General features: G+C 36.5%; 1 protein-coding gene across 3 annotated transcripts in view; it reads right to left on the bottom strand.

The window, feature by feature from the left end:
- LOC124414078 (hemicentin-1-like) overlaps positions 1-13,277 on the bottom strand; it is a 169,466-nt gene that overhangs the window by 11,236 nt on the left and 144,953 nt on the right. For 2 of the 3 annotated variants that reach the window (XM_046894981.1, XM_046894979.1), the window contains exons 8-9: positions 2,174-2,304; positions 1,931-1,936 (exon numbers count right to left, since the gene is read on the bottom strand). In XM_046894981.1, coding sequence (XP_046750937.1) covers positions 1,931-1,936; positions 2,174-2,304 — 137 coding nt within the window. The remainder of the gene's footprint in view (positions 1-1,930; positions 1,937-2,173; positions 2,305-13,277) is intronic. The other variant, XM_046894978.1, reaches the window with a different exon arrangement.

Genomic DNA, 13,277 nt, shown 5'->3' with positions numbered 1-13,277 from the left:
ATGAAACTCGATGAGGCAAAAGGGTGGAAAATAAACGAGTTTAATATCCGGTTAACGGTAAAAACAATTCCTGAAGCCTTTTGTTCGAGGCCCAACTTTGTCCCATTCTCAAAGCTGCCGGGGGTTAATTCAGTGGAAACTGAGATTACACGGGAATGAAGTTATTGCCAAAAATATACATACATATATATATTAGGATGGCGCAAAAAAACGGACTATTTTTTTTTTTCGAGTCTCGTGTGACAAAATGTTAGTTTTTGATGTTTTAAGAGCCCACTCCAAAGGACAGCTAAAAAAAAAAATTTTGAGAGGTCGCTCCGAATTTTTTTAAATGTCAAATTCGTCAAAAAATTAAATTAACAAAATTGTACTTTCAGTATTTTGTTTCATTTTTAATTCATGTCGTGGTGTATTGTTATCGATTCTTTCTTACTAAATTAAAGAAAAAAAATTCATGAAATTTTAATATGAATATTAAAAGGTCGCTCGAAAAGATCTAAAGAAATGGACCAAAAAATTGAAAAAAAATTATGAGCGACCTTACAAAATTCAAATCCTGAACTGAAACTTTCGGAAACTTATTTTTTTTTTGTCTATAAAATTATACCTTAACGAAAAAAAAAAAATCGATTTTTGACAATTTCTGGCGTTTTAAAAAATGTGGAGCGACCTCTTGAAAAATTTTTTTTTCAACTGTGCTTTGGAGTGGGCTCTTAAAACATCAAAAACTAACATTTTGTCACACGAGACTCGAAAAAAAAAAAAAAAAAATAGTCTAATTTTTTTGCGCCACCCTAGTAATTATAAATAAGTAATTCGTTCAATTTGAAAATTCTCACAATTTTGGAGGCGGAGAATTCTCTTCGATAATTTATTGCTCTTAGTTTTTTTTACCAAGGATATTTTAGATCCGTTAAATTTCGCACGTCTACGTTGTTGCGAGGTAGGATTCAAATTTGCTTCACACTCGAGGCTTGAAAAAGCATCGACTCCCCTGCAGGTATATTTCATTTTGAATGAATATTTTATGAGGGTACGAAAAATGACTGCATAATAACCGCTTGAGGTGAAGACGACGCGCGTTATATGTACAACAATAATAATAATAATAATAATAATAATAATAATAGCCAGGATCTATATCACTACGCGTTTCCATTTTTCGTCCTGTCGAATTTGCAGATTTCTATAATCCTCTGGTAATTTATTACCTACCTCACGCGTTGTACGGACGTGTTTTCGTTCCCCGATCGTGTCGCGAATATTCATAGATCCGATGTTTGATCGTAATTTTCTATTCTGCTCGCGAACCGCAGACGGTAAACAACTGTGATAAATTTATATAAGGCGGGTACGGAATATACCTACGACGCATTATCTTTCAAAATAGATAATATTTCAGGGTTGAATTTTTTTTTTATCTTTACACATTTCATACCGGTGACGAAAAAATTTATCTCAAGTTTACGATGGTTTTTTTTTTTTTAATTTTTATCCCTCGATACGGTATAATTTTATAGACAAAAAAAAAAAAATAAAAAAATAAGTTTCCGAAAGTTTCAGTTCAAAATTTCAATTTTGAAAGGTCGCTCATAATTTTTTTACAATTTTTTGGTGCATTTCTTTAGATCTTTTCGAGCGACCCTTTAATATTCATATTAAAATTTCATAAATTTTTTGTCTTTAATTTAGTAAGATAGAATCGATAACAATACACCACGACATGAATTAAAAAACAAATAAAATACTGAGAACATAATTTTTTTAATTTAATTTTTTGACGATTTTTGACATTTTAAAAAATTTGGAGCGACCTCTTAAATTTTTTTTTTCCGAGCTGTCCTTTGGAGTGGGCTCTTAAAACATCAAAAACTAACATTTTGTCACACGAGACTCAAAGAAAAAAAAAAAAACTAGTCGGTTTTTTTGCGCCACCCTAATATATATAAAAAAAAAATGCCAGATTGCGTATAAATATAGACGTCAAAAGTATGAAATAATTCCTACCGCGCAGCGTTTTCACGTTTTTTATCTCGTTTTTTCAATGGGGTTTCCGCAGTTTTGTCATAATTTTTATATCCATCGCGATTTCAACTCAAATTTCGGTAAAAAAGATCGCTATTTCAGTGTCATAATAAGAATAGCGAATGAACTTATAACATTTGACACTCACCTCGTGAAACCACACAAGCTTATGACTTCTCGGATTTGCCCTGACGTTGCATTCGAAGTAAACGTCATCGCCTTCTTTAATCTCATCTGGTTTCAAAGAGGATCCCATTCGGAGTGAAACGATCGGTGTAACTGTAATAAAAAAAATTCAAGAGCATTAGCTCGATTGCAGGAAACACGATTCGCAGATACAAAATAAAACAATAAAAATCAAAAGAAAAAAAAAAGGAAATTAAATGCACAATTTGAATTAATTTAAAAACAACGTGAATTGCAGCAACTATTTTTGAAATGTAGGAGAGATTTCACGATGTGGGTATACGTATATGTATAGCGCATATTTTTTGCCGAAGAAAGTATTGATCGGATGCTGTGCCATTGAAAAGCAAAACAAATTTTCATTTCAGTTAAGAGTTTTGGGTAAATTCTCAAGTATCTTTGACAAGTATGAAGTAAAATTGATAAATCCGTTCTGTCTTGTGATACACGAAGAGAAAATTTTCAAAAAATCAGGAATTGGTTCATGACTATCGCCTGAAAGTTGAAAAAAATTTTTTTATTCTTCTCATAAAATGTCTAAATTTTTATGAATCTAGGATGAAATTTAGTATATTCCAAATAGGACATGAAATACCCTGAGAATTTCATGATTCCACAATTTCCATGAATACTGGACACTCTGAGTTGGCTAAAACTTATATTTAATTTCATTTTCGTTCCGATCTTTCATTTCCCGATGAAAGAAGAAAAAAAAAAAATTTCTTTGAATAGAAAAATAAAAACAAAAATAGAAATTCTTTCTACGCATGAGATTTCAGAAGTAATTTCAGTGAAATCGAAGCAAACGAAAAAAGGATTTTCCGCCATTGAGTCGGTTTATATTTATGAGAATTTTTATTACTCTGAAAAACGTCTCACCGCAAGTTTTTAACGGTCGTAGCATGAGATCCGGAGATTTATGTAAATTACTATCCTGCATCCGTCTATCGCCATGCGACGCGACGACGGTCCAGCTTCTGGTTAAGGAGCCGTTATAGGATGGGAAGGACGCATCGCTCTGCTTTCGGATTATCTCCGGAAAAGAGCTCATAAAATAGGGAGCAAATGGTCTCGGGTATTTTAAAATTACAAGATAGCATGCAGCAGCGAATGTTACGCAAGGCGAGCTGAGCGAGCTCACGCTTTATTACTTTCTCCTCGTGACAGCGCGAGGGGTGAAAAGAGCCAGAGAATTCCTTGAAATTTGTTTATCTTTGACAAGCAACGCTTTTTCAATTCCACTTCCTCCATCGTCCGTTCCACATCCACAAGGAAACATACAAACAACACAGGTTTCTCATAAAAAAATTAATTGTAGCCGGGATAAGAAAAAAATTTTCAAACGACAAAAATCCTTGGATAAAAGCTTCCTCGTACGGATTTAAATCATTTTCAATATACTCATAATTGCGAATTATTCGGAATAACTTTATACGGCAATGATTTTATTTGTCAAAGTAAATAATTCTGCTCGCAAGCTGCGAATATTCATTCAAAAGTACAAAAATCGGTACGACTTTAGTTCAAAGGTGGATTTTTGGTTAGAACTTGCACTGTTTTTCAAAAATAAATAACTATTGAACATTTCGCGAAGATAACTCGTTTTGAATAATAATAATAATAATAATAATAATACCGTAAAGTTGTAAATAAATTGTTTAAATTTCTAGTCAATTTTTTTTTTCATTTCATTCAAACAAATTCATTGATTTTTTCAAATACCTATGAAGTTTTTTGGGAATTCTTGGTGATTTTGAAAAACGCGTTTTTTCTAGCTTGAAAAATAGACCAAAAATGAGAAAATTTCGGAAGAGTGATTTTTCGAAGAAATTCATAAGTGTTCATAACAATCAATGAATTTATTTTATATAAACTGAAAAAAAATAACCTTTGATTTATTGGACAAATTTTTGTTTAAACAATCCATGAACAACTTTTTGGCATTACTATTATCATTGAAAACAAATTATCTCATCAACTTGGTTACGATTGATTTCTTTCAGATTTCCACACCTCATTGTGTTCAATATTCTCACCAAGACTCACTTTTCGTTGGGAATATACGTTCCATAGACCTTAAAAATTGGCAAACTACTCCAATCCATGCAATATTAATCTCGTTTAAAGTCTGCGCGATAAGACCGATCGAAAATCCTTGGAAACCTTTTTTAGGAACACCAGTACTGGTCGTTTTATTTTTCGAAAACGTTATAATTGAGACCCTGAGTTTGTGTACGTCTTTGGTGTACTAAGCGACTATAATTGCTTGGGTATCTAGTTTGAAATTTGAGGAACTCTTGATGAAGCCAGAGTTTCGAGTAAAGCCGCGCAAGTTTTCCGCGAGTAGGTACGTAAACTGGAGGGAAATATAACATATATGTATAACGTCGAAGGTGTGCTCAGCAGGAGTCCGGCACACGTGTAAGTCTGATTCATCTGCTGACCCAGCATTCCATTTATGGTAAAGTAACTAACCGGCCAAACAATGGTTTGCCACCACAGCCAGAGCTCCACACTACATTAACGATTACTTGTTTAACCGAGTTTCGAGTCAAGTATGCCGAGCTAAAGGCCGTTAAATAAACTTTGTCCAACCATGCCGGAGACCGCCAACACCGGGTCGAATTCCCGACGTAAGTTTGCTGCGCAAATGCTTGCAGCCAACTTGGAAGCCTACACCGCACACTTTGTCTGCACTTGTTGATCGCCCGAACTTTGAACGAAATTAATGTTATACCTACATGTGGGATGCGTAGAAAAGACTTTCAGGTGCCTCTTTATACTCAATCAATGACTTTTCCACAGCGTTAAAGGAGACGTTAAGGCCTTAGGCCATTCTAGAGGCCGAAAAAATAGGCTTTTTGGGGATTTTTTTCCAGAAATACTACAAAATAAATCGAGACAACGGAAAAGTGATTTTATTATTCATATCAGTGACTGCTTACAATAATTTGTTTGGAGCGATTTATTTCGAAATGGTGGCTGTGCAGCGTTTTTGCGACGACGTCTCCTTTTTTTCGGGGTCCACGGCCGGACTAACAGCTCCTGTAATTTTTTTAATCATAATGAGCCAATGAACTTTTTTTATTATATATAATAACTGCTATAGAAGTACGTAGGATTTTTGTGATATATTGATTTTTGGCCAAATGGCGCACTTCTAAAGTGGAAAGTGAAGAACTTGTCTAAAAGATTGTCAGATAATTGTTAATAACAAATGAACTACGCAATATAAAAAAAAAATCCTACGTACTTTTATAGCAGTTATTATATATAATCAAAAAAATTCACTGGCTCATTATGATTAAAAAAATTACAGGAGCTGTTAGTCCGGCCGTGGGCCCCGAAAAAAAGGAGACGTCGTCGCAGAAACGCTGTACAGCCACCATTTTGAAATAAATCGATTCAAAAAAATTATTGTAAGCAGTCACTGATATGAATAATAAAATCCAGTTTCTGTTATCTCAATTTATTTTGTAGTATTTCTGAAAAAAATTCCCAAAAAGCCTATTTTTTCGGCCTCTAGAGTGGCCTAAGGCCTTAAGAAACTTGGAATGGTAGGTACAGTGAAACGTTTTCACTTCGTGATGTTAGTGTATGAAAAAGGTGAAGACACTGGAGCGTTTTCGTAAATCGATTGATCATCACGTTTAAACGATCTTGGCAACATACATCAGTTGCAACGTATTTTCTTCAAGAGTCGTAGAGCCATCCGCGAGGTATACAAAAACCGAAAATTTCTGTCAAAAGCTTTCATTTCAACACCCTAACGAAAAATTGAACACACGATGAATAATTTTAGCGAAGAAATTGAACACTGAGTGAAATATCTTAAACACGAACCGCGTATTTAATTGATGTAGAAAACGTCGATCGGGATAATCAAGGGAAACGCCAAAGGCGTTTGAGAGGGGGAAACAAGAGAGGAAATGTACCTCTACTTCACCTATATCTACGAGGGGTTGTACAAAAGGTGAAGATTTGTAAGTTTAATGGAAAGTAAAGTACCGGATTCTATTGCGATCCATTTCGAACGTTCACGGCTACTTAAACCCGCGTTAACTCGAGAGATAATCGACATTCCTGACGTAACACGTTTCCTCGAATTTTACCACCGCGGAATCCTCGCTGCTAGGGGTTGATTCGCGAAACTGTAGAGGAGAAACGAAGGCTCTACTGGACGTTAATTATTCTCTCTTCAAATTAACCGTTCAGGGTCTCCAGCGTCCCTTGATCGCTGATTTCTAATTCCAGGCAGAAAAAGGATGAGAAAATTTTTTATCACCCTCATCGAGTATTCTTCGAACTTGCCATTAACCGGGGAATCTAACATAGGAAACACGAAGGATGTTTATCAACTAATGAACTTACCCCCCCCCCCCCCCCCCCCCCCGTAACTCGTTACGAATTCGCAACGAGGCTTTTGCATCGCAAAGCTCACTTTCGACATTATTTACTCGACCGTGATTAACATTTTCGAGCTTATGTATTACTGTCTGGATATATAATTAATCTTTAAATCAGATTTCCGCGATTCAGATCTTGGGAAAATTCATCAACATTCGAAAAATATTCGCAAAGCCTTGGATTCAGTGGTAAATTAACGGTTGAATCGAATTGAATAACGCAAGTTTAATTGAAATTAAATAACAATGAAATCAATGTCAAAAGAATAATAAAAAAAAAAAAAAAAAAAAAAAAAAGAAAAGTAAAAACACACCATGAGCTTAGAAAATTGTTAACTATAATTTCACTGAATTAAAAATCTAAGAATTGATCTCAATCCGTAATCTCAAGATAAACTCTTAATTTCTTACCAGGCTTGTTACATATTCATTCCTTAATTTATTTGACTTGATAAGTAAATTTTAAATTGACGCGGTGGAGTTTTATGAAATTGGATCGTTTGTTTTACAGAATGAATACGCAAATGATGAAAATAAGCTTCGAGATGTTAAGAGTCGTGCCGTTTTTTCCTTACTTGGCTGAAGCGTCGATTTTGAATCGCCTTTTGGCACCAATAACAGCCAATTCCGGGGGTGATAAATATGGGTGGTGAATAGCGTCTACTGGGTCAGCAAATATGCTGGCTGCGCTACGGGAGACGATTTTCCCGCATCGAACAAATCCATTCGTCTTCCGAGAAAGGGTGGAATCTATCATCGGGAAGTATTGAAAGTCAATAGAGCAAGAATTGTGTAAAACGTTCGCGCCAGAGCTGAGGGACAGATGCACGGACTCAACGAGTACAGCTCGGAGATCGGATCTTCAATATCAAAAATATTTCACACCGCGGGGATGAAATTCGCTTCTAGATGCAGTAGCTTGATTTTTTCTCCTCGCATTTTCTGTTTCAACGAATAATTTTCGAAGGCCTGTGAAATCGTGAAGAACGGTAATAACGTAAGGAATAAAAGATATTACGCAACTAGTGCGTAAAATTTGATTTTACGCACTAAGAACAGTGCGCAAAAGCTAATTTTACGCACTGTAGAGTAACTTTCGATTCTATGCACGGTATCGAAAAGTGCCATGTTACGCATTGGTAACAGTGCATAAAATCGAATTTCCCGCATACCGTGTAAAAAATGATATTATTACACTGTTAAAGTTCGGTGCTTTCAATTTCGATCACAACGAAATGTTACATATTTAGAATTACTCAAATTAAGGAGAAAAATTTCTGCTTTTGACGATTGAATCGGTCTTTTTTCCACTCTATAAACCCTAATAATGGAGCGTTTGAGTGAAGAATCAGGAAATGTATTTGCAGCAAGTGGAAGTTGCTTTCCAGCAAATCTCGAGCCTCTCAACTTTGGGTAATAACCAGCGTAGTGTATGGGCGGTGATGAATGACATCATCCCGTACAGCTGTTGAAGTAATTTCCCGTTTTCCCCAGTTTCCTCAGAGTTAACGATCGTTATGGTTTATACCAGTCGAAGCCCGAAGAAAACAAGGCTCACGTTTATTCCCTCTGAACGAAGTTTCATCATCTCGGATCATATTGCTTTTTTTTAATTTTTTTTTTTTTATCATACTCAATTCCGGGAATGATATAAGAATTGAACATGTTTCTCGACACGAGATCAATAAAGAAAACCGATGCAAAAAAATCTAGAAGAATATGTTCCATCGATTTCCTTAAATCAAACGAAAAAAAATGGGGGTTGAATATGAGCTTTTTTTTACCAGTTATTTGATTCCCACGTACGAGTGCGGTAAAATAGCTATTTATGTGGCATGCCCGTAAACCGCCTGTTTTTTTTTTTGGCAAGGATAAAGATTTCAGGACGAGCTGAAGGCGAGCCGGAAGCGAACCGACAGAGAGTACTGAAATTATCCGAGGCAAAAAACGGTTTACGGGCATGCCACATACAATATTTTTTACGGTATGGGCATTGAAAAGCAAAACGAAGAGTGAGGTTATGTCGCGATCTGTTCGACGAAGCTACTTTATTCGGCAGTTTGGGATGCGCACTTCGAACTGCGCATCAAAACTCCGGAATAAAGACTTTATTCCGCAACTTTGTTCGCTGCCGTATAAAGCGTCACTTTACGGAACGAAAACTGCCACAAAAAGTAAACTTTTCAATGCCCATGCCGTAAAAAAGAATTTTTACCACTCAGGATTTAAATCGGTCAGTAGAAAAAAACAAAAATAATTCAACCGATCGGTTAGTACCGTTGGTTAAATCAAACCTAAACCAAGTTCAAGACGTCTGGTCCTCGAAATTCCGTGGGTAAAATCAGGCTCTAAACTCGCGTTGCTTTCGGCGCAGGATCTGCACACCGTTGTTTTTCCCTCAGACCGGATGAGGAAGGTGCGTCGTAGTTGGATGATTAACGATTACAAACGGGACAAAATCGGCGATACGGAAGCTCGGACAAAAAGCTTGCAACTCGGCGAAGAGAAGGGGGTGGGGGTGGGGGTGGGGGAGGCATTAAGTGCGTGTATAACCGACGACACAAACGGCCGTGACTGTCGACTTTAATCTATAGGCTCATGGGGTGTGAAACAGGTCCGATACCGTGGCTCGAGCTTTGAGCTTGCGCTTTTTGCACGGGCTGAACGTGTCCAAGCGCCCTATCCGTGGGATTTCTTTTCGCTCACGCGGTGTCCTCTCGAATATCCTGCAAACTGCTAATTCCCGCCTCGGTGAATCTGATGTAATATCAGTGCGGCGAAAAAGAGTTTAATTAAAATATTCCACCCCCACCCCCATCCTCCTACCCCTACCGCCGCCAGTTTTCACTCGCCAAAATTAGGGTACAGTGATAATTGGTTGACAATGATTGATTGATTGATTGATTGATCGATGTCTCTCTGAACACTTTCTCGAAGTCGTTCTTTGCTTACAATTAGTTTTTTTTTTAAATTGTTTAATTTTGCGGGGTAATAATCAAGCAATATTTCTCCCGCGTGGTTAAAATGATTTTGAACAAACAATAATGACAAAAACCAAAGTATAACGACTTTTTACAATAATCAAACTTTGCTGGTTTTTTTTCATCCGATTTCGATGTTTTTGAACCAGTTTTTTTCATTCGAAATATTTCCAGAAATAGAATTTTACAAAAAATTGTACTCATCACGGCAACACAAAATATGTTTGTTTACACAATTTAGTGTAAAAATTGATGCGAAAAATATTGAACTAAAAAAAAAAAAAAAAAGCAACAAAGTTCAACTCCTAAATATATCAATATTCTAAATCTAATTGCATCATTCGAATACGTTTATGTAGATTAATTTTCATCACAATGTAAAGACGTTATGAACTCTCTCTTGACGTCACAGTGAAATGTTTTCAAGTTCCAGCTCGGTGTTTGAAAGTAAAAGGAGAGGACATAAAAAAAAGAGAACAAATAAAGAAAAAATTTGCAAGTGTAGATTGGTTGAATAAATGAAAAACTTGTCTCCAAGTATAAGTAGTTATACCGATAATAAATCGACCCTTGAGCAAGGGTGCAATGAATCAGCGAAGGCCTGATGAATAGCAACAACCAAAGTAGTTAGCCCAGGGTGAACAGAAGAGGGGGGAGGGGGGCGGCGGTTGGAGTTCGGTAGACACGAAATCGCGACGTCTACATTCGTCGGAGACGGCAATTCGCGGATTTCAAGGGTGGTAGAAATCCGGGTGTACATTATACGGGGTGTGAGAGAGGTTCAGGCAGGCGTTTCAGTAAAGTTTGATTGGAAACCGCGTCTATGGCAATAACTCAGTTTGGAGCAAGGTTTCGTCGTTCCTCGTCGTCACGCATCCTGACTTTAGATCCTCGTCTGACTTCTCCTGGAATATGAAATTGGCGAAGGAACCAAATCAAAGGTAGGTGGCCCGGGTAGATATAACATATCTGCAGGATACCCGAATTACACCCTTTGCCTGCGTATTCGTACGTGTAATTTGAATCGACGTGGGTTTCCTACTTGGAGTGTTTTTTTTTTTGGAAATGTTTTTTTACTCTTCACAGTGAATTTATTTTACATCATTTGGGATACAGATGTATCGTAAATTCCATTATTTTTTTTTTTGTTTCCTTCTTATCCGGCCGAGATACGGCGACTTAAAATCTCATTTGAAACAAAAAAAATTCAAAAAGATTCTTATAAAGTACTTGTTTCATTATGGCGTGAATTAGGATCTTGAAAGAATATTAAAAAATAAGAAAATGGCTGAGCTTTAAAGGGAAAAAAATGTTTCTACCTTATTCCCGAGGGTATTTCCCGAATAGTATTCAATATTCATAAAGAAAATTTCGATTTTTTGAAAATTCGAACTGGAAAAGCTGTCCAAGAACCGTATAAAAATTTCATAATTAAAGTCCATAATTTGCATTAATAATTATTGATGAAAACTTCTGGCATTCGTTAGTGAAATCGCATGAATGTGACGAAACTTTTGAAAGTTTTTTTTTTTGTATTTTATCACAGCTACTGATTTTTTCTTTTCTTTTTTATAGACTTTTCATTAGCAGGTTCGGTACCTGACAAAGATTAATCGATATATTTGTACTTCGCGTGTATAATATTTGCACAAATGAGCATATTTATAGTGGATATTTGCAGAATATAATACCCTGCAGGCTACGCTTATTGTTCAAACAGACGACACGTATTCGTTGCAAATTCTCCGGCATACCTTGAGAGTTAAATTTCTTCAGCGAAATTCCCTGCGAGTATATAATTGATTGCAAAATTCCGCTCTTATTCAGCAGACTGTTAGTCTATTTTTATAGAAAAAAAAAAATAAAGAATGTCATCCGAGCAAAAAGTGCAAGAAACATTCAGTTGATCGATTTAATTACGGATTTTAATTTTGTAACTTCGGATAATATTTATAGATCCGATATTTGTTAAATGATTGTACTCGTCAGCTATTGAAGATCTCTTTTAAAATTAAAAAATAAAAATAGGATTGTGATTAATGCTAATCGGTATCAAATCGTCGTGAAATTGTTAAGAATATGATAAAATTGTTTCAATTCACTCAGTGGTGAGTGGGGCAAAGTGGGCCCCTGAAATTTTTTAAGTAAAAAGAGAAAAAATTAACCACTTGAACTTTTTCTTAATTATAAATTATTCGGAATTAATTAACTCGAGTAAATGCACAGTTCATAACGCGAAACGTTTCAACTTGAACTTTACTCTCAACTCGTCAAAGTCAATTAATTTTCTGAACTTTAATTTACGATTATACTTTTCCTCGAGGAAACTAGATAATAAATAAAAAAAACAATTGTTCATATGAAAACTAAACATTTTATTCTGCATTTAGGCATTATTTTCTTAAAGGTCCCACTTTGCCCCCCCCCCTCCACCCCCCCCCCCCCCCCCTCCCCTCTTTATATCGTTATAATACTAATAATAACAAAAAGCACCGATGTGATGGCTAACAAAAGTTCTCAATTCATTTCGCGTCGCAGCAAAACCTCGAGCAATAACGCGATACGTGAATTATTCATTGAGGGTGTAAGGCAGTGGCCAGTGAAACGAGTATCTATAGTTAGGTAGGTAGGTAGGTACGCTTATAATCACCGACAGTGTGATAATACTTTTACAACGTCCATAAAACGGCGCCCGTTCACGGTTGTGCGGCTAGTTCTAATTAGTTCGTAGAGAAGTTGCGGTGTCACGGAAAAGCTGGATACGAGCTTTTATCTCCAATGGGGCGGTTTTTGAAACGAGAAATTACAAGCCGAGAGAAAGAAAGCGAGAGAGAGATCCGAAGCTCTGCACTCGCTGGCTTCCTACTATTGTATATATTATAGTTATACAACACCTACAGGGTGTCCCATTTCGACAAGAAGCAAAAATTATGCTTAAGTATATCGATAACTAAGTATTGAACGAAGAAATGTTACGGACAAAAATTGTTGTGTATAAAAAAGAACTTCTTACGAGCATATCGGTTTTGGGTCCGAGGCCTCTGCTGGGCCCATTAAGGCCCAAATTTTAATTTCTGAAATAAAACCTCCCATTTTTATCGCATTTTATTATTTCTCATTGACAAGTGAGCACGCGTGTTAATTGATCGAACCGCGCGTGGGCGAAAGGAGATAAGTCCCAAGCTTATTTAATCTTTTTACTTTGGTTTTACTCAGAGCTCTGCTCCGTAATACGTTTCTATTCTGACTGAACTCTGGTCGCAAATCACTCCCGCCGCTAGGCCCAAGAATTTTCCCCCCCTCTCCTCTCTTCGGAAGCGTTCGGCTGTCATCGGCGCATGCGCTCGGCTATCGTCAGCGCATGCGCACAGCCGTCCGCTCTCGCTAACAGCCGATGTCTCGATAAGTTGTCCCCCTCATCTGCATAGCCTCTTACTTCTTTCAGCTATTTATCAATTTTGCATATACATATTTTATGCCCCAATAGCGTATTCACGCGTTGAGCATACGGCAATGGCGATGAAGCGAGTAAAATAAACAAATTATCACTGTGCAAAAGTGATTAACGCGAAAATAACTGCTTCTCTGACCATTAATTAATAATTAAATAAGGCGGCTCTGCTAGGTCCGTAAATAATAATGATAATATTAATAATAATGAATTGCCCAGGGTTCGGTC

The sequence above is a fragment of the Diprion similis genome, chromosome 13 (assembly GCF_021155765.1).
Source record: "Diprion similis isolate iyDipSimi1 chromosome 13, iyDipSimi1.1, whole genome shotgun sequence".
Lineage (NCBI taxonomy): Eukaryota > Metazoa > Arthropoda > Insecta > Hymenoptera > Diprionidae > Diprion > Diprion similis.
Note: the sequence above shows the minus strand (reverse complement) of the source record. Positions and strands in the feature narration are given on the sequence as shown.